Source organism: Plectrocnemia conspersa, unplaced genomic scaffold (assembly GCF_051122295.1).
Source record: "Plectrocnemia conspersa isolate PC_06_02 unplaced genomic scaffold, ASM5112229v1 ptg000012l, whole genome shotgun sequence".
Classification (NCBI taxonomy): Eukaryota; Metazoa; Arthropoda; class Insecta; order Trichoptera; family Polycentropodidae; genus Plectrocnemia; species Plectrocnemia conspersa.
Genome location: NW_028277176.1, coordinates 16,368,207 through 16,392,063, shown reverse-complemented (window position 1 = coordinate 16,392,063; position 23,857 = coordinate 16,368,207). Strand labels below are relative to the sequence as shown.

Genomic DNA, 23,857 nt, shown 5'->3' with positions numbered 1-23,857 from the left:
TGTTTTTCAAGCTAAAAACATATTACAAGGCTCAAAGGTTCATGACATCTTTAGATGCCCAATGCATATTGGCGATTTTATTGATGACTTCTATAGATGTCATCCGCGGTCAAAGAGTTAATAATATATCTTTAATTACTAACCCCATAAGTTAAATTTATAAAAATATATGTGCTACGTACCAAAATCTACCTAAAAAATTTTGGTGGTCTAGTTTTGCCCCCTCCCCTCCGTTATTAATTTTCTCTATAGTTTTATTTTTAAAAAAATACTATTGAAAACAAACAAAAAATATGAATAAAATACAACTATTTTGTTGTACAGCACGAAATTTTTGCTAAACTTACTTTAAACTAACAAATGTCTAGATACTTTATCGTATGTAGTAACGGGTTGGCAATAAAACGTAGATCCAGTACACTTCTTTGGCGCGTGTGTGTCTCCCTTCGTACACAGCGCAACACAAGTATACGACTATCGCATCCGAGCTCCGTTATAAACAACCACGAGTCGCCGACATTTTGTCGACTCGTCGGCGACTTGCATCTCATGCGACCGGTATACAAGGTCGTCGCCACGCTAATTGTGGCGACTTTACTGATGGGAAGCAATTATTAAATATTAAATTTGTTTCTGAAGTAGAGAAATATCATTGTTTATACATTTATACTCTAAAGTTCGTAATTCTTTTGCGTCGGTAGCGAACGACCATTGGTCAGAACAGTGAACACCTTATGAATAACTTTCTGCAGCGAATACTTTTCCGAAGAAAAAATCCGAAGATTTAACATAAATGCACAAACAGTTTGTTTATGTTCACTGTTATGCACATCATCATGCACAGCCTTTTGTGTATCTTTGATTTTTCAGTATCTGTTTTCATTAAGAACTTTTACGATTTGATCATGTCACTATATGTATAATACATATTATGTTTAGTTTGAAAAAATATTTTATTTGGCCCCTGGCCCCACCAGTTTTTATTGTCACCAGCTGCCCATAGTGTAGACACATGTTAAGAATAAAAACGCATTTTTTATTCATATTTTTTTTATTTATATTGAGACAAACAAATATTAAATGCTATAATCAATAAAATTTAAAATATTAAACGATAAAATTTTAATAATTAAAAAATATTTACTAATTGAATAAATATAATTATTGCTTTCAATATAAACCAACATGTATAATAATATTTTTTACTCTTTGACTGTAGCATACAAAATCGATAGCTGCTCGATACAATCCAAAAATATATATTTTAAAAATCATTTAACTTTTTTATTATTGCTGACATTTTATGACACAATTTTATAATAAATGTTGTTTATTAATTCGTATATGATTTATAAATTATTTAACAAGGATAAATTTGGAGCATTGAATCGTGGTATATTTGGATCGTAATTTAAATGAATACTCATATGCCGTGTAAGATTCCCTTTAGTTTTGAACGCTTTACCACATTGACTACATTCAAAATTATATGAATCAGTATGAATATTTTTATGATAGTAAAGATTCCACCTAGTTTTAAATAATCTGCCACATACGTCACATCCAAAATTATAAGAATCGTTATGAACATTCATATGCCGTGAAATAGTAACTTTACTTTTGAACGTTTTACCGCATTTTTCACATTCAAAGTGACCATAGTCGTTATGTATATTCATATGCCGCGAAAGAGCTTCTTTAGATTTGAATACTTTCCCACACGTGCTACACTCAAAACTATAAAAATCGTTATGAATATTTTTATGATAGTAAAGATTTCCCCTAGTTTTGAATGCTTTGCCACACACGTCGCATTCAAAGTCAAAAGAATCCCTATGAATCTTCATGTGCTGGTAGAGTGTACTTTTAGTTTTGAAAGCTTTACCACATTTTCCACAGTCAAAGTCAAAAAGATCAAGGTGAACGGTTAAATGACGTGTAAGAGTACCTTTATTCTTGAACACTTTACCACATTTGTCACATTCGAAGATAGTTGAATTACTATGAATTTTGAAATGCTGTGTAAGATTTCCTTTACTTTTGAATCCTTTACCGCATGTGGTACATTCATAATGAAAATTCAAGGAATCATTGTGAATTTTCATGTGTTGATAAAGAGTACCCTTATTTTTTAATACTTTACCGCATGATTGGCATTCAAAAACAGAAGAATTAAAATGAACATTCATATGCCGCGAAAGAGCATCTTTGGTCTTGAATGCTTTCCCACATTTGTCGCATTCAAAATCTAAAGAATCACTATGAATTTTCATATGCCGTGAAAATTTACGTTTAGTTTTGAATATTTTATTACATTTGTCGCATTTAAATTTGTGTGGATCATTTTGTAACTTCAAACGCTGAGAAAGATTATGTATGTTTTTTAATATATTTTTAGACTTGCGTCCTTCGATATTCTGAACATCGTCTGAGTGTTTTTTAAACTTTTCACTTTCTTGTTTCTGAAAAATATCGTCGATTATAATTTGAATTACATTAGATTCGAATATTAGTGAATAAGTTACCATGTCATCATTTGGACGATGGTAAGATAAAATCTCCATAGTAAAAGTATTTGTTTTAAATTCATCTTTAACATCATGTGTATCTGAAAAGATATTTTGAATAATATATCAAATATAATTCAATGTAATAGAATATAAATATAGTATATTATATAAATAAGTCTATTGAATTTAAAATGAATATAATAATATCTATAATCTGTATCCTATGTAGACATCTCCCAAACATTTAACTGGGAGAATAATACATATATTTCTAACCAATTTCAAACATGTCATCTACTTCATTTACATGATCACCTTCATTGCTGTCATGATCTATTTTTTCTTGCTTAAACTTAAAAAGAAAACATATTTTAAATCTTTTATATTTTAAAGGTTTGTGAATATAGTTACTTTATTTACCTCAACGTTACATTCTCTTATGCTGACAAAATGAAACGTTTCATGGCTTTCAATGTCTGGTTCTGTAAAGATTAAATGAAATATTTATTTATTACATTACAATAATACTTATTTACATAACAAACACAGTTATCCGTGTGAAACACATAAAGTAAGTTTTTAAATAGTTTAAACTTTCTTATTTATTTATATTTATATATGTTTACAAACAAATACTTAAAAATAACACATTTTAAAATGATAGTAAATCTTTTCAACTTTTAATTAAAATTATGTTATAATTATTAGCTGATTTTTTCTTAACTGCACTTCTTTGAAAAACCAACATTTAATTTGTTGCTGCAGATAATATGATTATTATATTATAGTTTTTAAATTTCTACATGTAATAAATATATTGAACTTTCTGTTAATTTAAACTACCTACTTTTAAGTACGTAATTTCTGTATAATACTAATACATATGTCAATAATAATGATAAAAATATAATAATTTAAAAAGTGTGTGTAAAAAATACATAAAACATACATGTTTTAGGATAATTAAGTACTAGAAAGTTGTGTCTTAAGATTATGATGAGACATTGCTATTTTCGAACGAGACAATAAAATCGAAACAAACATATCGCCATATAACAAAATATCGACTTATAAATCGTCAATATTCGCCAAAGTGAGGACAAGTAGACGATAACAGATAACTTTATAGAGAAGCAGCAAGGTATACGTTTCTTTATAAAACCATTAAGTAACAACCAACGCCGTTTGACAGGGTCTGATTGAAAATGAAAGGAAAGTGATCAACATCAGGTAATGGCATAATCAACTTGCAGGGACAAAAACAGATATATATTTATATATAAAATATGTGTACTTGTGAAAAACTGTTATAATTATATATACCGATTTTTAAAACAGGTGGAAATGACATCGTAATGTATAATGTCAAACGAGTGTCACAAATCACAACAAATAGAAAATCGTCATGTTTTGACCAAAACACCACATATTTCAATCATAACGCTACAACGATTCGTATTATTCTTTGCGAGAAATATAAGATGACTAAATAAATTTCAAAAAACAAACAGCTATTTTTATATTATTTTTATGTTTTTATTATCGTCCTAACTCATATTTTTACAAAATTATTCTTTAGTAAATAAAATAAACTAATCGTCTTTTTTTTGGATTAACATACTACTGATTGCCACATTACGATAAACAAGAGCTTTTTGTTCATTTGATTGAGTTATTTCTGTGGCTTAAGTACTTTCTTTACAGTTCGCGGAGCAGCTAATAGTAGGCCATATTTTCTCTTTATTTTTATATACTGTCCCTATCCTAGAGCTTTCAAGTCCCATTACTTTTGAGACTTAAAACGTCTTATTTTATTTATATCAAAATTGATTATTGGCTTTTTGTTAAGTGCCAAATGTATTGTAACAAACGCGTTAAAGTAATTTTACTCCACCAAAAATACCCTGGAACCCCTTGTGTAAAAGAAACGAGAACCAGAGCAACTGGAATGTGTTATTTCTATAAATCATTCTTAACGTTTGTGTTCATCGCAATAAATCAAGAAAATAAACAAAAAACTATAGTCCATCAAGATGCACATTTTCGACCCGTTTTCTTCTGACATTCCATATTTCGGAAATTATTGGCGTTTCAAATCTCAACATACGTTGATTGTTAACAGTGAATTGAAAACTTTTTATGTCGAGCCCCTTTTTAAAGTTAGCATTTTTTGTACCGAGAAATAAATTTATTAATATAATTAGTAGATGTTTCTTATTACCTGTGATTTCCATTAAAGGCAACAGAGCTATGTTCGAAACGAAAGTAAAAATTTTCTACATTTTATTAATATTTACAATAAGCTTTTTACGGTGCTTAGCTTTATTATATGGAACGCGCTTCACTTTAATAATTTATCAGTGATTTGCGTATTTTATAACTTTGGTTTGTAGCAATCATAAAACAAAAATTCTAGAATATATTTCCAAGATACCTCAATATCAGCGCTATTCAACTGACGACTCGCAAATAGCATATGGTATATGAAAACAATGAGATTTTTACTTTATATATTTTAAAAAGCTCGTTTTATTATTTGTAATTGCGTATGATTTTGGTTATTTACTTTGTGGGGACAGTTTATATATAAAATGTAAACAACTCATCAATAAAAACATTACTGCAGCGGCTCAATCTGTGTCTAATTGCCACCCGTCACCATCCCGTTGCTAAAACTTTATTTTCTTCATATAAATTAAATTCTTCCTGAGGTGACGAGAACTGATTTTTTAATTATCTACCTTTTATTTGCCCCCCGATATGTAAGCAAAAGAAAATAATGGCCTACGAGTTAAAATAAATTAGACAGCGCTGCTCTGTATGAATCAGTTAAAAACCTTGCCATTTTCCTAGAAACTTTTTATTGTAAGTTTTGATTTTCTGATAAAAAGTGATATTTATCGAGCATTTCATAAAATGGTTAAATAATGCTGTGTACAATCCTTTTAATTTTGCCCATTTCCAGGTTTAAGTTCTAAAAAATCTTGGAGCAACGAGTTAAAAGCCACTTTTTATGACGATTTTAGCGAAGACATCCGCACTTATCAACTGGTCCATGGCAAAAACCATCAAGTTTTTTAATTTGCTACTACTGTACATTATTTTATTCAATGATAGCTATAATGAACTGGTTCGATTTATTTTGTCTAATTTTAGTATTTTATAATATTATGGGCTTCGTGTTTTTTTTATAATTTAATTATTTTGTTTTTGACCATTGTAGCGTATTGGGGGTAGTCAATTAGTTCATGACTTGTTTACTTATCACGCTGTTTAATATTTACACCACACTTACAAGCATCTCGGACTGATCTGCGCGGCACGTGTCATATTCTATCTAGATCCACTCTTTCTCTCTGAAATTTTATAATTTTTTTGGTTCGTACGGCTGAATTCGTAATATTTATTTTAATTACTTCAACAAATGCGTCCATAAAGCAAGGTATTGGTTTTTATAGAAAATCGAATAGTTTGTATTATTTATTCGTAGTTTGGTCTTAATTGTTTTGTTTACGTGTTGCATTTTCAGGTGCGGCAACACCGAGTTCGGCGCGAGCGGCCGCAGTTGGCGAGCGTGATCGGAGAGGTGCGTCGTGCGCGGCGCCATGTCCGTGCGCGAGAGCGACACGTCCCTGTGGCTTCACAATAAACTAGGGGCGGCTGGCGAGCCCTGGGCCGGTGGCTCGATATGTCCGCAGCTCACGCAGGATGTTTTACGCAACGTGCGCGACTGCTTCCCCGACCTGCACACGCACGTCAAGCTCAAGCTGCTGCTCTCCTTCCTCCATCTGCCGAGACGAAACGTAGACGAGGTAACGACGATTCCTTACAAGACTTCATCTTAAACCAAACGCTGTCAACCCGACTTGACAATATACTGGGTGATTTATGCCATTTTAAATAATACCTTTTTTCATTATGGCAACACTCGTTTCATTCGTTTATTTTGCAAACGATCAGCCAAATTATTACATTTTTAATAATCTCATGACAAATTATACATTCACTTGTATTTTTATCATTTATAACAAAAAATATAAAGTATTATTGTAGGAATAATTTAAAAAATCATCTTTAACCGATACGACTCGTATGTCGCTCCTGGCTCTCTGTCGTTTCAGTATGAACCATTCAATATTAATCAACAAATTGATCAATCTCGCGGTTTCTAATGATATAACGAGGTTCGTCCGTAACTACTTAGAGAATCGCAGACAATTTCTTGTTTATGATTTGCAACTCATACATGCTTTTGGTGTCCACTGCTGTTTCTTATGTTTATAAATAATAAAAAACAAATCGTTTATGCTGTTGATTTTATTTATTGTAACAAGACGGACATTAGCCTAAAATGCTATGACTGAGTAAACACAATCAACAACTACTAAGTAAGTAGTCACCAGACTGAAATCAGTCTAAATTAGTAATACAAATTGGTGTCACTAAGAACAATCTATTTTTAGTTTGATTTTATTTTAATTACTAAAATCTAGAAATACCTAATATGTGATGATCATTGTTATATAATAATCACTAATTCCAATTTCCCAGATACAATAGAAATTAAGTCTATATGGTATTTGAACCCAGGTATTTTAGATATTAGTTACTGTTTCCACTAGTCTACCGTGCTGATCATTTAGATTTAACGTGTAGGTGGAAACTGAAATAAGTATAAATGGCTAAACATATTTTTTTATTTGAATGTTTAACTTGTGGAGTATTTTCCTATTTAATATTCTTTTTAGCGTAGGTTGGCTAGATTTTTTTGTATAAAATGTTCAAATAGAATCTTCAACTTGCTACCTACTGAAAATGGATTCTTACAAGAGTTTGTAAAAAACTTTAACTAGAAAGAATATCTTAAAAATGACAACAGGTATCACTTGTTTGTGTCACTGGGTAAAAGTAAAACTCCAATTTCATACAAGTAGATAGTACAATGGATCGACGAATTGCCTTTTTAGATAAATTAAGACATTTTTATTTTACATCATAGTTAATTCATTTAACTTTTATTTGGCTTTTTGATTTATTTCATATTCCAAAAAGATTCGACTTTCTCATTTATGCATCATTAGCAAAAAAACTATCCTTGGAAGCTGCCGAATCACTTATGTGTAATATAAAATTTTATCATCAAACACAGTGGACATTATGACAGTTTTAAAAAATTGTTTGCGTGAGAAGTGTTTTGTTCTTTTGATATTCAAATGTGAGTTTTATTCTAAGAACAGAACAGCGTAGCTGGTATTTCCAGAAAAGTTTTATATGTAAACAATTAAATTTGTTTTAAAATTTATGATGATGCGCCTGCTAAAAGGTCGTTGATATCTCTGATAAGGCATCAAAAGTTCTAAACTCTATGATGTGAAATTTGATGACATTAAATATATATTTTCTATTTTCAGTGGCGAAGTGAATTGGAAGAAATCATGGAAGTGGCTAGCGTAGATTCTGAATTGTGGGTTAGCATGCTATCGGAAATATTGAAAACTTTGCCTTCCACGGGTAATGTCTCATCTTTTTTTAATTTAATTTCAAATGTTCTTATATTCATACATATTATTGCTTATTTCAGGATCTCTAAACACGCATCAGTTGTCTGAATTGGACGAGGCTAAACCTGTATTTGGCGATATGGTCACCGAATTGAAGAGACTGGTCAATCGACACTCGGAACTTGCTATGTTGCCGATGGAGTGCCTTTATCTAAACAAATCCGCTCTCATATCAGTGGTATATTATTTATACAACGCTATAATAATTTTAAGAATATTTGATAAAAGCATCAGAAATGTAACAAATGTATCTCCTTTTAGGAATTATGTCAAATTTTAAATTAACTAAATACATGTATATTGTGTTAATGAATAGGATTTCATTATTTACAGGTTGGTCAGCAGCCGAGTCCGGTGAAGCATTTCAATTTGAAAAAGAAACCCAAAAGTGCCGCGCTTAGGGCGGAACTTTTGCAAAAATCTTCCGATGCGATATCCAATATGAAGAAATCTATAGCTCCCACTGTGCCTGTCCGTAGTAGAGGAATGCCGCGGAAAATGACTGATACAAGTAAGAGCTTTGATGCCAATCGATCTTCATCCGTTGTCGTGGAAAGTGAGAAAATAGACTTATAATTAAAAATGTTGTGTCAGTTTCAATTGGTTACTATTTTTTTACCAGTTATGTAGTAATATGTGTTTTATCTATTTCAAGATTACTAATTAATAATTAAATAAAGTATTTTTTCATCCCTCCGTAGTTAACTGTCGCAAGCAGCTCTCAAAACCATAGGTGACATAAATAATGGCTTTAAGTAAAACCTTTCCATCATAGTGTTTAGTAGAATTATTGAACTACACTATTTTTTTCCAACAGTCAGCACATGTAAACAGTGCTCAACACGTGACAATCACGTGTTCTTCAAAGAAAGCTTCTAATTGGTTGTTCACTTGAACGGATCTGCCCCCGAATACTATTTCAACAGGGTAGTATTGGTTTGCTGTTCGCGAGATTTGATTTGCGTGTGCGTACGGTTGTCGAATTTTTTAAAGTGTAAAAATTTATTTTACGGACATCAATATTAAAATTAACCCCTGTAGTCCTCCAAAAAAACGGATTAAAAGAAATCATAAATATTTTTTAAAAAAAACACAATTTTCAATATATATTAAAGGGAAATTTTGGAAAATCCCAACCAAATTATTGACAAAGTATCAACAAAGGCAGGAGTGTATAAAAAAACAATTTATTGAATTATTCAAGAATATAAACATAACATATTAAACTCGCCAAAAACCAATCAGTATCGGAAATCTCACGTTTTAGATACCATTGATGATTTTGATAATGTGATTCGTCATAAAATACATAGATTTAAAAAAAAATTAATAAATTCTTAGTTTTGTAAATGAAGACGATGATTTGCCAAATTTAAAAAGGTCGACATTCTATAAGCTTTTAAAATCGTTGAACATGGAATATAAAAAACGTGGGTGGAACAGTATATTAATAGAAAAAGAAGAAATCATTTTATGGAGAAGCAATTATTTAAGAAAAATATTAAGATATCAATCTATATTGCAAAAAAAGTTATAATGTATTTTATCTATATTTTAGGCAAAAGAAAGAGACTTACCATTTCCCTCATCGGAAATTAAGACGGGCTTATCCCAGATTCGCTATAGGATTTTGAATAAAAAAAAAGTGAAAAAATTCCCACTGCCGCTAGTATAAAGCTTGCTGTAAAAAATGACATAGTAAGGAAACAAAAATATGACAAATTTATAATTGATGAAATGGCAAAATCGCCAAAAAAAGTAGTTTTAAGACTTCCTCCATATCACTGCGAATTTAATCCTATAGAATTAATCTGGGCGCTAATTAAAAATTATGAAGCAACTAGAAATAATAACTTTAAATTTTCAGAAATGTATAAATTATTTTATGAGGCTTTTGGGACAATAACGCCAGAAATATGAAAAAATGCGTTGAGCATGTTAAGGATAGGGTTGAAATTTATAAAATTAAATATTGTCATTTTTATTAATGTAAACTAGAATTGATTCCTTAAATCGAATTTATTAGCTTTTTTTTCAATAAGTTGTTTTATATTTAGTATTTAAAATATGTTTTTTTTATAAACCTTTCCTTTAGTATTAGTTTTTACGTGTTTACGTTTAATTGTATATGTTTTTAAAATTAATGAAGTGTTTTCTTTATTTAAAAAAATCATTTATTTGTTCTGATTCAGCCCTGTCCTCAGCAATCACGTGAACCCCGCGTGCATTTGTGATTGTCGACTGACTGTTAAAAAAAATAGACTATAGTCTCAAAATCTTGCTTTAAAGCGTTATTAGCCATGTTTCCTATTTGAAGATCTCACTATTAATATAATAAATATTGCTGTTTGACAGTATCAAAGTTACATAAAATTGATCATGAGAGAAACAATATTTAAAGTTAATTTTATGTTTAGCGACAGCTATGAATCAGTGAGGATCTGTAAATAAGCAAATTAATGTGCCCCATCGCACATGTATTCAATGTCATTCATTGTACAGTTTTGGTGGCTCCAAATTCTCCAGCATCAAATACATTGAGGCTTATTAGTTTATGCTTTTGTAATCACTCGAACTCAGGAAATTTAAGAACTCGACTGAATAACTAAAAGTTTTTTCTTAGTCCAGTATATAGACCAGGCGTGGCCAACCCAAATGATCTTGCGGGCCACTGAAAATGCATCATAACTCCGCAGGCCACATACAAAATTATATATCCCCATATTAGATTTAGATACACTATAGACATTTTTTGGAGCGAAAAATTGTCTAGTGTATTAGCCATTATAAAATAAATATATTTTGTAAAAGTGCAATGAATCTCGCGGGCCGAAAAAATGTTAATGGCGAGCCCGCATGCAGGCTGCGGGCTGGCTACCCCTGATATAGATAATTGGGTAAAATGAACATGCTGCAACTGGCATAATTTATTGAATTGAGATCTGCTTTTTTCCTTACAAATTGTAAAATAAAATTCAAAGCTCTAAAATCGACTAAAATTATAACCCATATTATTTAAAGTTTTACTTGGTATCACAGCTCATTAACCCTTTAAACGGCAATGACTTTACTGAGTCACATGTTATTTCTCTTAATGCGTCAGTATCTCTTTCTAAAAATAAATATAAAATACTTAGTTTACTGATAAATAAAGCTAGTACAATAATCTTTTATAATTAAAAAAAATTATAAACAGTTCGTTAATTTGTTTTAACAAATTAATTTGTAACACCAGGTTTACGGGTATACACCCGTCAATTCGACGGGTGTCATTAAAAATATGTATATAGTGACCAGATTTTTAAAAATAAGAAGTTTCTGTAAATAGAAATAGTGTTAATATATTTATATTGTTCAAATATAAAAAGTCTTAGAAAAAACACAGAAAAAATACTGTGATACAAATCAAATCTGAAAACAGGTGCCGTAAATCTAGTTTTAAAAAATAATCAACAAGTGATTCACCGATTAGTCGCTGGCGTTTAAGTGATTAAAAAATACCTGAAGTTAATTATTCTTCTCACCTATCAAATATGTAAAGAAAAAGTGACTAATACTGATTGTAAAGAAGCAGCAACATATCCAAACCTTTTATAACATAATTACGTGGCATATCTGTCAATAGAGTAAATTTATATATTAATTATGTAATTTATTTCAGCGCCATTGAAAGGACTGCCATCGAGATGGTCCATTCGTGGCAATGCCACTGCCACTCCCGCAATAAGAGCCGGTGGCATTAGACCCGTTGGTCCCGCTCCAGCCACTCGTAAAGACGGCGGTATCAAATTGCTCGATATAGCCGATCAGCCAGCTACCCATACTCAGAAGAAACGCAAAAGATTACAAGGTACTGTTCGAACTAATATGAAAATAATTACGAAAGTGTTATTGTTGCATCGTTACGTCCCATTGTAGAACTCGAAGAACAGCAAAAGAAAGCCGCTTTGGAAGCCGAAGCGGGCGCAGTGGCTCCCGTGGCCGCCACGTCCCAAACGGCCACCAACACTACGCCCGCAGCGGCTACTTCCGCAGCCGCTGCTGGTAATCAAGCTCTTCCAGAATACGCTCGTGGCCTTAATAATTACGTGATGCCTTCAACTCCCGCTACGCCTACAACCCCTCAACCAATTAGAGAAGGTAAAATATTAAAATGTTAACACCGTGTTTCATCTAACTGACTGGATTTTTTTTTTTTTACAGTTCCTCCATTATCAAATTCGACGATTACTCCAAGCTCCCAAAATCCGCCTACCGCGGCCGTCATTCATCCCAAAACATCTCACATCATAATACCAGCCACTCAAACCATCAAAGTGGCTGGTCACGATAACCTCAACAACACAATCAACGTAGCGTCTTTAGCAAACTCGAAACACCCTATAATCATCCAACAAGGACCTGGCTCCAAACCGCTCATCATTGGCCAGCAAAAGGTGTTGATATCGGGACAACCCGGTCAGAAACCTCTGATTGTCACGACCGGACCGGGTGGCACGTTATTGTCTAGTCAAAATATATTGAAGACTTCTTCGGGCTTGCCAGTCATCATAACCAACCCCGTTCTTCAAAACGCTCAGAGACAAACCATTTTGCAAGGGGGCAAGACCGTAGTGTTGACGAACGTAAAACAGGGAGTACTTCAGCAAGGTGTGCCACAACAAGGTGGCAATGTTATTATTCAAACGCAGCAAGTTATCGCAGCACCGAATTCAGGTCAAAATGCTGGTTCGGAGGAAACTGCAGGAACTTCGACTGTGAATAACGTTATGAGCAGAGGAATCAGACTTACTGTAATTATTTTATTTTAATATGTCTTATGCTTTTTATTGATGATACATTAAATTTGTGTAACAATTACAGAGAGATCAAATGTTAGAAGCACAAGAGATGTTTAACCATGCAAATAGAGTCACAAGACCAGAAAAAGCTCTTATATTGGGCTTCATGGCTGGATCTAGAGGTATAAAATATTATAAGACTTATATGCAGAAAAAAAATCAACATGTATACGTAATCAATTATACAAATATAGATAATACAATCGCAAAAAGATCAAAAATAGTTTTCAACAATGGCATTATAATAAAACATACAAATTAGAAGATTCCAAAGTTAAATACATTTGTACGGACTTCGTACGTTCAAGGCTGAGTAAACGATATTAGACTAATACATTTTTCTTTCATTACATTATAATAATTATGTATGTCGCATCTGTATTTTATTATTCATTGTATAACGACACAAAGAATACATCATTGCATTTCAATTCCATGCCAGTTTGATTGTCTACTTTCTCTCGCGAGCATAATCATTGATACAATATTTATCACCACCTAAATAGATTACTTACTATTTTTTTATTTTACCTTTATAATTCATAGTAATATAAAATCAATCTGCGTTGAGAAATACTGCTATGACACTGCAAGTTTTTTAATGTTTTTTTTTTTTTTCAGATAATCCTTGTCCCAATTTGGGAAATATCGTTACTATAAAACTGTCCGAGAATCAAGAGAATGTGTTACAAAGAGACGATACATACCTTACTATGTTGTGCGAGACACATTTCCAGATGAACTACAACAACGGTCAGTGGATGAGAATAAAGAAATATCGTACAATAGAAGGTGCTACCCCACAACCGAACATTCCTCAGCATGTCAGTTAAACGTTCATGTTGTGTATAAGATTTTATTTATATTGTTAAAAGTGTTCAGTGACCAATAATTAACGTTTCGGTTTTTATAAAGTGGTTCATAGCTGAGTGCTTTTCAAAAAAAAATTAAATTTTAAGAAATATTAAAAGTATTATCCGAATTTACTGAAAAAATTGCCATATTGGAAAATCTCAATCGGATACTTTTGATTGTCAATAAAAAAATATATTGTTTACGGTGGAAAAGATGGTATATCGACAGGATAAAAATATATATTTAATTTATCGATTCATCAAGAGGAATATCTGCTTTCATGTGCCTTACACTTATTTTATTGCAATATTTTAAATTACGCCTCGAAAGGTAATGAATTTATTTTAACAAAGGACGAGTATTTTCTCATATGTATATAGTATACACGTTTACTTGTATTCAGTTTATTTTAGTATCACTATATTATTTAAACTATTTACTTGACAGTGACTATCTAGTCACAATTTAATCATATAATTTCAGTGCAGTTAGAGAGCTAATGATTTTCTTTGATAGTTTTTGCAATTTGTCATAGATTAGAATTCACAAATTTTACGACTATTTACATACACGTGTCTATGAAATATATATGTACAAATGGTTGATAATATATTCAAATGTGTATGCAATTATTTATAATTATAGTTTTAATTAGCAAATTGAAGTTACAATGTGTACAATAGTTGTTTTTATTATCAAAAAAGCTTTTTTCAGTAAGCTGATGAAAAAAGTGTTTTTAATGTTACAATTGCAATTATATATGTTTATCGAAAATTATATATATATACGAAATGCAAAAAAATGTTGTTCATTGTCTATGTATATAAAATAATCGTTCTATAATATATACATATATATTTTGGTGTATATAAGTTATGTATAGTTTTTTTTACGAAGGTCCAACATATCCAACATTATGTACATATTAAGTTTTAATGTAAAAGCTGTACTTCATCAATATGCATATATATACTTATATGTATCTGAATCGAAAAATTGGTGCCTACATTTTTGTAACGATGTAAAAATTAAAGAGTTATTCAAAATTTTTTATATTCTTTAAAAAATGTACTAATATGGTACATTATGTAATTATTTTTCCATTTGATTAATTGCCAGATACTTTTGTTTTTGTTCGTTTTTAAAATAATTGAAACATAATACCTCAAATGGAATTTGGTGCAAAAATATTATTACTTAATAAAAACACATACACGCACTTAACTTTTGTTTAATTTTGACACCTAACTTGCTTTCCACATTTTGCGAGACCTTACAATGTTAACTCTGTCAACTTTAATCGCATCACTTGAGCAACACAGGGTTTCGTATAGTCGCATGCTTGGGACCATTAAGGGAAGAATAAAAACAATCACTGAATAATTTACTACGTCGATAATTAATAAGGTGCCAAATTATTTGTGTTCAATTAAAGATGATAGTGTTAACATTCAACGTACAACGCTTAATAAGCTGCAATATTTCAATCAGCTATTAAATATATATGTATATATTATATTTATAATTAGTTATAAAATAATATCTTTTTGTGCATAAATTAGTAAAATCACGTTAATAACTTGTTTATATTATACTTAGTTCAATTTAAAATTGTAACATCCTTTTATAAAACTCGTTCAATTCAAATATTAGGTTTCATGAATAAATAAAAATATGTTTCAGAGTATTTATGACATTTATTTTATATAATTTTAATCTACATACAAATAAGTCCGTGTGCACTTATTGCGGTATATTTTAAATATATATATATATATATATATATATATATATATATATATATATATATATATTACTTTTTCAATATATTTAAAAAAAATTGTATGGCTACGCATGCACGTATGTATAAAGCTATGCAACAAACTAAAGTCATTATCGAGACTTAAGTCAAAATATATGCTAATTTATAAAGAAAAAATGTTGAAAAAACATTTGTAAAATTTTGTAGGGCAAAAATATGGGCAAGATCTCCTAAAATCAAAAAAATTATCTTCAGAAGGCCAAATAATAAATCTATTATATTTATTTGAAAATAAAATAAATAAATAACCTTGCAATAAAATGTATAATTTCAATGGTATTTTACTACATGACGAAGACCTTTTCCACGACTCTCATACAGTACTTTTCCTTTGTTTTTGGACATGTGATGACACCGTGTTCTCGCATCATCTCTTTGAGAGCCTGAAATTGTAAATGTTTTAATATTTTTTGGAATACTAAATTATAATATGTATTTTTACCTTTTCGCCGTATACTTGTCCATTCGGCAACATCATGGGATGATTATGTTCGTTGAGGGGTTCGCCAGAGATGCGGCAAACTAAACGGGATTGACTGCAATGAGCGTGCGGCAAACAAACGGCCAAAGAATTTAATGGTTCGCTGCACACTGGACATGAAGGTACTCTGCTCAATGCTGAATAGCACTGATTATATACAATAAATTAAGGAAAAAATATTTTTTTGATACTTAATCTAGCGTCTAAAAACTAGATGCCACTTCAATCTGATATTTTAAAGACAAATTCATGCAAGTCTTTGAATCGCAATCATGAATTTACTGTAACGCTCATTATTATCGCTAAAGTATAAGCATCAAATCAGACTCAATGTTTTATAAAAAGGATATGGCGTCTTAAGTGCAGAAAGACCAGCTTGTAATGCGACACTAAAAACAGTCTGCGAAGGAAGTTGCAAAAGTCGATAGTTCTCTTGGCGGAATTGTTGCACTAAACGATGCCAACGGATTTCGTCAAACAAATCTTTATATGGTTGAACATCTGAAAATATCATTTGTATAGAAAAATAACAACTTAAAATTCTATAAACGTACAAAATTAAAATACCTGTATTGGGAGAAAAGGCCAGCATTCCCATGCACTGTTGTATTTCCGGCAACTGTCCCTCTTCATAACTCGAAAAGAACTTCTTTGAGTATCTAACTGCTTCGATGCGCTTATCTTGGCGAACTAATTCTATGTATTCCTACGAAGTAAAGCAGCGTTTCATTCGTAATCATTTGGTCATATTGCAATAATTTTACCTGTAATCTAATTTTAAACTCCATACTCGACTTGAGCTTCCTGAGCTTTGATTTATTGTCAACGCACCATTGTAGGCAGCGAGCTGTGTCATGATTGACCAAGTCTTCTTCAACTTCTCTGGCTACCATAAATATATCTAAAAGAGAAGCATTAATTATTTATTTACATTTAATCATATCTAGTTTCCTAATATTACTCACCGACGTTAGTCAAATCTCTCAAATTCGTCTTATCGGCTAATTCGTTAGCCGTTTGGTAATAGCCATGCCGGAGAAGATATTCGATAAGCATTCTAACTAAACGAGTTTCGCGCCATTGATTGATAGTCGACTGTAATATTGAAATATATATTAATTTCAATTCTATCGGGGGAAAAAACAAGAGCATAAATAAATTACCTGCGATGTGTTAGGATCGGCCACGGCTTCGGCGTGCTCCTTCAAATGTTCCAATCTTCGCTTGCAAACACAGCCAGCTCTCAGCTCCTCGGTTATAGCTTCGGACGACTTACGCTTCATGGTTTGTAATCGCTCAACCTAAAATATAATAAAATTAGCACTGCATGTAGGTAAGAATATTTTAATGCTAACTAATAGAGAACAATAGAACATAACAATCTATAATCAGTTTCAGTTCAATGAACACTAGTGAAATACTATACTGCAGATTAGGTTTCACACATATAATATAATATGTGCATGTGTATTATTTCATACAGTAACCATTAACATACATATGTTTTATATTTTCTGTTGTAACATGACAGGCGTAAGCACACATATTACGACCGAATAAACAATCAACAATTACTAAGTAATGAGACACCAGACTAAAATCAAAGTCTGTAAATCTATTTTAATTCATTATAAACTACTATTACAGCTTGCAATCAATAGATAATTTTATTTTAATAATCCATCACAATATTAATTCGTAAGGTTAGGAAAATCTCAGTAAACCTAATTTGTAAGATCGACTGAAATTAAAATTATATAAATAATTACTAATTATGAACTTCCAGACAGGATAAAAATTGAAAAAGAGCAGATCAAGAAATAACCACACGAGTGAAATGATAATTCTCAGCAGTGTTAATGAAATATTATATTTATAAAATCTACTTTGATTAAAAATTATATAAAAAATGGTGGCAATGTTCTTATTTAGAAGAATATTTGGTGACCCAACAATATTCACATATTTATGCTGGTCTAGAATATTATTATACATAAGGCATAATTGATTGAACTGGCCGTTACATAGTTTATAAATATAATAATTTATATACAAAGGTATGTGACAATATTTTTAAACGTATAAAAAATATCTTAAAAAGGCAAGTAACAAATCAAATAAGTAATTTTTAAGTCCGAGGGAAAGTAAGAGAACAGGATAAAATCAAAAAATGCAAGCATTTCGATAAAAGCTATATTTTTAAAGGGAACTTTTAGATTAAAATGGAATAAAACTGAATCTAAGCTGTCCATAGGACAAAAATACTTACCATTCCACCGAGTAATCTTGTAATTTCGTCGGCTGGCACATTTTCCTTGTTCAAACCGTTTTCGATCTCGTTAACTACATTTTGTACTTGACGCACTTCACTGTCGAGCGTCTTTTGAGCTTGTCGATATTTTTTATTGAATATTTCATACGGAACCTAAAAATATATAAAAAAAAACAAGTATATTTTGTAACCATTCGCAGAAATTAGTTCTACCCACTTTAGAATATTATTGTATCGAATTTAACCCTTTGAGCGGTATGGCCGTACATGTACGGTGGTCGATCTTTCACTATTTTACAGTACCCCAGATAGTTACATATTTAAATATATAGCTGAATAAAAAATAGATAAAGAACATTATATTTATATAATAAAATTTTCAAATTAGTAAAATAAATAAACACAATAAAACATTGACTATAATGTACTATAAATGCAATTATGGAAAATTACTAAAAAATGAATAAATCCCTATTTTAACCACCACAGACCGATCAATTAATTAAATTAACAATTTGTGTAATCATATAATTGAGCATCGAATTGTTATTTATTAAAAAATAATATAGCTAATTTGTATTGTTGTAATAATTTGCCATTAAAATGTAGACACGTGTATGGAACACGTTGAGGTCGAATTGCGTAAACAATCGGTTCAATAGACCTACTCGAAATAATCTGAGCGAAACGAAGCTTTACATATTTATATTTTTACATTAATTAAAAATATGTATGAAAATCCTTGCTTGTCGGCGATTGATGCTGAACAATAAAATTTCACGTCTCATACAATGCACAATTTGTCGACGAAGCTGTCAACGTTACCTTCAACGTTGGGTGTTCCAAGGACTTAATGTCGTTCATTTTGTATTATATTTCGCGGATGTAGCGCGAAATTGTTCAGTAAAAACTTCCAAACGGCGATTGCGTTCGCTCGTAACAAAACAAAAGAAAGGCGAGCGACAAAACAAAATCACAGCGACGCACTACGACAGCTGACTAGGTATCTCTGCTTTTGGTCGAAAGCGATCGTTCTTTGTCCTTTGTTTATTTGTATTTTTTAAATGTGGCTTAAATATATTTTAAGTTGAGGTTAAATATAAAATATAAATTTTATTGAAAAACTGTTTTTATGAAAGCTGTTTAATGTTAATAAATAATCAATTATTTTTATACAAGGTTTTAGGCTGCTTCGAGATATTGCTATTTTCTCGTGAGCAAACTGGGAGTTCGTTCAATTCGTATGAGATAATGCACACCTGTTGAAGTAATTTGTGTCTGTCCTTTTATCATGTCTTCATGTTTTCAGTTAAATGTGTATACGTATGTGTGTGTGCTCGTATATGTACAGTAAGCCCCCCAACAATACGGTAAATTGGGGATGTGCTATTTGAGTGTCCGTTATTTTATGTGTGAGCGAGCCAAAGGGAGATATCTCACTACACGCGCCTGATTCATACGTACATATTGCAAAAAATTGTATAAGTATTTTCTAGTCCCCCAACTATACGCATCCAAATAGCACGCCCCCAATTTACCGTGTTATTGGGGGTCTACTGTATGTATGCATACTTGTGTATGTGTATATATAGATATTTAGAAGTGTTTTTAAATTATAATATATTTTATGCTTTCAGCTATCGTGACGCATTAGGATAACCTGTCAAGCCATGGTGGTCTTAATTTTAATAAATAAAACAAAAATTGCCCATATCTGGCTGCTGTTTTTTTTATTAAAGTCATAGTCTCTCAACTTGTTTAAATGTATGCGTATTATTAGTTAATTATTTACTTTCATTTTTATAATTGTTAGTATGAAGGTGGTTAAAAATAAAAATATTTCTTTATGACATCGGAGAACGGTTTATGACATTGCCTTGTTGTACGTAAATTCCCAGTTTTTTGCCGTCATATAGTATGTATACTAACTTTTTTCCAAGAATTGTGTAATAAAGATTGCAAAAATAACAGTGCAAAGGGTTAAACCGTTTAAATTTTCAATGTGTACATATTTTTTAGCGTAAACTTTGATTGTATAGATGTACATAAGGTAATTCTCTAAAGTGGGAACCATTGTCCTCGTGCCCCCCCCCCTCCTCCCCTCTTAAATCTGTCAAATTTTACAATAAAATGCAATATATCAAATAGTATAAAACATGACAAAATTAACATACCATTAAAGAGTAAAAAAAAAACACAAAAATTAATTAATTATAGAATTAGCCAACAAATTTTGTATTATAATAAAAATTTACTTAATTATTTGTAATTTCTACTTAAATAAATGAAGCTTGAAATTATAAATACATGTGTATACTTTTTATAATAATAATAATGATGGGTTTCTACCATGATCTGTCAAATAATAAATTTAAATAATTCACAATTAATTAATTTTACAATTATTTTAATATACAATTTATAAAATATGCCGCCCCCAAGCAAGTGCCACCTGGGGCAGTCCCCCCCCTCACCCCTCCATAGCTACGTCACTGCTTCTCAGACATTTTCAAACAAACAAAAAATCTGAGGTGATCTTTTTTTTAGCTTTCGCAGCATCGCTAAGTGAATAAAAATTCCATGATTTTTTTATAGTTGGACGGCGCTAATTGCGCGTATACAAGCTTCCAATGCCGTGTTAAAAATAATCAAATAGCACCTCCATTCGGAATAAATGGCGCCCCAAGTGACCTTCCATACAGCTATTATCCCGCTACTTGGGCCGGCCCTAAGTACCTTTAATTGTGCCATCTAAACGAATAACTGGTACGAACAAAATAAGCTACTCCTAAGATAACCATTAAGTACATAGAAACAGTATATGCGAGCTTTGGAAGACTTAAAAAGGCTTTTAAATATTACTACAATAACTGGCTACAAACTAAAAAATTATATGCCTGCACTACATTCTCTCGAAGTTGGCCAAGGCTGGCCAAGGACGGAGAATGTAGTGGGTTACTTCGGTAGATTTCGGTTCTCCATGCTCTAAAATCTCTCGGAAGTTGTCCGAGGCTTACCAAGAATGGAGCGTAAAGTGGGGGTAATTGAGTCGACTTGGCTAGCTTCGAGCGCTTCCAAACTGTGCCAGCATTTGTTCCGAGTGGTGAGAGAAATAATGGCATGGTGGTTCACATACTGCGATAGAACGAGTAGTCGGTTCTACTTCAGTATACGCATAGGCGTCACGTGATTTGCACGTATGATGGGCGGTATAATGTGGTCACAGGAGCAAACGATTTGTTTTTTAGAACTACTTTAGTCGCAGCCATGTATTTGGGGCCCAGATAATAGAGGGCACAAAGACAAAAAAGATTCACGATGCCTGGGTGCAAATCTAATTAACGAATAAAATTCCGGTGGAGATATTAAAGAAAGAGAAAGATTCCCTTTTGCCACTTACAGGAGCTATAATCGGAAAATAGCATTGTCGCTAAAATCTGGATCATTTGGTTTTGATTTTTTTTGTGTTCAAAACAAGCACATAATTATCATGCCGGGAAGCGTACGCGCGAATGAAATCCCCGAGAGTGTGGGTGCTACTCGAAGTCGGCGATCTTAGACGACTTCAGTTGTAACTTCGGTTAACAACTTCAAGAGAGTGTATTGATAAGACTTAAAAAAACTTAAAAAGTCGGCCCTTGAATAATTTTTAATTTTTATTAATACTTTTTACATTCTAAATACACAATAATGTGTTCTTTAAAAAAGATTTTGGCAGACGGATGGTGACAGGTGGCAATTATATACAGATTGAGCCGCTAAAGTAGTATTTTTAATACAAGTTTGTGCGACGGGATGGTGACTGGTTGCAATTAAACACAGATTGAGCAGCTGCAGTAGTATTTTATTGACGATTTATGAAGTTTTTACATGGTTATTTACAACATTATACATAGAGTTTATATGTTTGTTATATAAATATATGCGGGTGAACAATTAGCGAGGCACCATCGGCGGTTGTCTTACTGTCGAGATCCACCAAAAGAACGTGCTGTCCTCCGCTGCCGTCACGTAGATGTCACATTTTCGTTAGATTTGGACAGCATTTAGAACCGCTCGTAACGATCAGCCTCCTGGCGGTTTTTTTGACGAACACAAAATAATTCGTAATTCTCATTTGGACGGCGTCGTGTTTGATTCGTTGTTTTTCTTTTGCTTGTGAGCCTCATTTGAACACATTATTACTATTCTACGTACCGAGCAAGACTGCTTGTTGTTCGCGGCGCGTTCGTTCGTTTTGTTCTTTATGAAAAATATTTCAACGAACGGCTCGCACGTGTATACCTTTAGTATTACCTAGTTTTGGTTATATTGAATGAATAAATAAATACATAAATAGCCCCCATACGATATTTTTTTAAATATTTGTCGATTCTTAAAACAATAAATCATTTATTATATCGCCTTACAAAACATTATCCTTAAATTATTACATAGATATTTGCGTCGGAATTTTAGTCACATATTTAGTAATATGACTACTAGTGAGGAATACATTTTATTAAGAGATTAATTTTTATGTTTTAAAATATTTTTTAGTAAAAAGTAAAATAAAATTATTTATACAACTTTTTTGTTGTAAGCCAGTGTTGTTAAACTGTCAGCCTACGAACAAATTAATGTTTTTATATTTAATTGAGAAATATCAGCTTAAAAAGGTTACCTAGGATATTTTTGTTTGTATACCTGTTTGTATTTTGTTTATATGTTTGTGGCTTTTTTAGTTCTCACCAGCATCCGTAAACTAACAAAAATGTCCAAAGCGACCTTTTTATCAGCCACTTTGGACTCTGAAATGTGCCACGGTCAAAGCTTCATCGGCCGCCCCCGCTCAATACATAAAAATATTATCTAAAATATATGCGGCATTAAAAATACTACAAAAAAATAATATTGACAAAAATATAACACAACTGTGGTCAACTATTTATATACAAATATATATATTTATTGTATTATGGCGGCATTCTGGTAATTAACACAAAGTTAATTAAAAAAAATGATGTTCTTGCATGCGAGAACATACTTGTTTTACGCGATATTTTTTAACCTATCTGCTAATTTTAATGAAGGATCAATAATATTTATTTTTAAAAACCTAATTTTTATTTTTATGCATTGATTAACGTTATATTTTGTGGAACTTATTTACTGCACGAATCAAGGCATAGGTATAGTGCATTCCATATATTTTTGCGGATCGAAAGAAATGTTGACGAACTTTTAGTATATTGATTTAAAAAAAATATTCAAGTTATTTTAAATAAATTTATATTATATACATAAAGTAAAATGATTCAGAAAATAAGTTTATTAAAAGAGTGAAGTTTTTGCATTATTAAAAAAATATTGATCAAATAATATTGAGTATTTGCATTGCAATTGATTTAAATTGCAACATTGGCAATTTTATTTTGCTTAGAAGGAGGGGTCGTCGATTATATTGTCGCTTGTTTCGCGAGCGCGCTTTCGAAGCGGCCGGCGAAAAGGCTGCGCGCGGTCGCCGGCCCAGTAG

General features: G+C 31.5%; 3 protein-coding genes across 6 annotated transcripts; 1 reads left to right on the top strand and 2 right to left on the bottom strand.

Moving 5' to 3' along the window:
• Positions 1–1,139: 1,139 nt before the first annotated feature.
• Positions 1,140–3,925, bottom strand: LOC148228409 (uncharacterized). 3 transcript variants are annotated; one of them, XM_088199776.1, is made up of 5 exons: positions 3,834–3,925; positions 2,931–2,992; positions 2,787–2,862; positions 2,526–2,608; positions 1,140–2,462 (listed from the first exon to the last, which is right to left on the bottom strand). In XM_088199776.1, exons 1-5 carry the CDS (start codon positions 3,859–3,861, stop codon positions 1,350–1,352), a joined length of 1,362 nt encoding a protein of 453 aa, XP_088055902.1. In that variant the 5' UTR covers positions 3,862–3,925; the 3' UTR covers positions 1,140–1,349. The 3 variants fall into 3 exon arrangements, with proteins under 3 accessions (XP_088055902.1, XP_088055903.1, XP_088055904.1); XM_088199777.1 differs by having other exon boundaries at positions 2,826–2,862; XM_088199778.1 differs by lacking the exon at positions 2,787–2,862 and having other exon boundaries at positions 3,834–3,905.
• Positions 3,926–6,073: 2,148 nt separating this feature from the next.
• On the top strand, positions 6,074–14,991 carry Nelf-A (Negative elongation factor A). Of its 2 annotated transcripts, none has more exons than XM_088199395.1 (9): positions 6,074–6,322; positions 7,922–8,021; positions 8,092–8,249; positions 8,405–8,582; positions 11,733–11,921; positions 11,990–12,211; positions 12,275–12,864; positions 12,935–13,034; positions 13,534–14,991. In XM_088199395.1, the coding sequence occupies exons 1-9, from the start codon at positions 6,116–6,118 to the stop codon at positions 13,743–13,745; spliced, it is 1,956 nt and encodes a 651-aa protein (XP_088055521.1). In that variant the 5' UTR covers positions 6,074–6,115; the 3' UTR covers positions 13,746–14,991. The 2 variants fall into 2 exon arrangements, with proteins under 2 accessions (XP_088055521.1, XP_088055520.1); XM_088199394.1 differs by having other exon boundaries at positions 8,405–8,627.
• A 629-nt stretch (positions 14,992–15,620) lies between these two features.
• Kaz (E3 ubiquitin-protein transferase Katazuke) lies at positions 15,621–19,355 on the bottom strand. The gene is made up of 10 exons (XM_088199396.1): positions 19,168–19,355; positions 18,340–18,495; positions 17,234–17,371; positions 17,036–17,165; positions 16,835–16,971; positions 16,638–16,776; positions 16,421–16,571; positions 16,032–16,221; positions 15,839–15,972; positions 15,621–15,759 (listed from the first exon to the last, which is right to left on the bottom strand). The coding sequence occupies exons 1-9, from the start codon at positions 19,204–19,206 to the stop codon at positions 15,874–15,876; spliced, it is 1,179 nt and encodes a 392-aa protein (XP_088055522.1). The 5' UTR covers positions 19,207–19,355; the 3' UTR covers positions 15,621–15,759; positions 15,839–15,873.
• Between the last annotated feature and the right edge of the window lie 4,502 nt (positions 19,356–23,857).

Excerpts from the sequence above, each read along its gene's own strand:
- LOC148228409 (XM_088199776.1), bottom strand. The coding sequence starts at position 3,861 with ATGTCATTTCCACCTGTTTTAAAAATCG. Across the intron at positions 2,863-2,930 it reads TAAGAGAATGTAACGTTGAG|TTTAAGCAAGAAAAAATAGA; the intron begins GTAAATAAAGTA and ends TTTCTTTTTAAG. Across the intron at positions 2,609-2,786 it reads AGATGACATGTTTGAAATTG|ATACACATGATGTTAAAGAT; the intron begins GTTAGAAATATA and ends ATATCTTTTCAG.
- Kaz (XM_088199396.1), bottom strand. The coding sequence starts at position 19,206 with ATGAACGACATTAAGTCCTTGGAACACCCAACGTTGAAG. Across the intron at positions 17,166-17,233 it reads CCGATCCTAACACATCGCAG|TCGACTATCAATCAATGGCG; the intron begins GTAATTTATTTA and ends TCAATATTACAG. Across the intron at positions 16,972-17,035 it reads GAGAGATTTGACTAACGTCG|ATATATTTATGGTAGCCAGA; the intron begins GTGAGTAATATT and ends CTTCTCTTTTAG.
- Nelf-A (XM_088199394.1), top strand. The coding sequence starts at position 6,116 with ATGTCCGTGCGCGAGAGCGACACGTCCCTGTGGCTTCACAATAAACTA. Across the intron at positions 6,323-7,921 it reads CGAGACGAAACGTAGACGAG|TGGCGAAGTGAATTGGAAGA; the intron begins GTAACGACGATT and ends TTCTATTTTCAG. Across the intron at positions 8,628-11,732 it reads TTCATCCGTTGTCGTGGAAA|CGCCATTGAAAGGACTGCCA; the intron begins GTGAGAAAATAG and ends AATTTATTTCAG.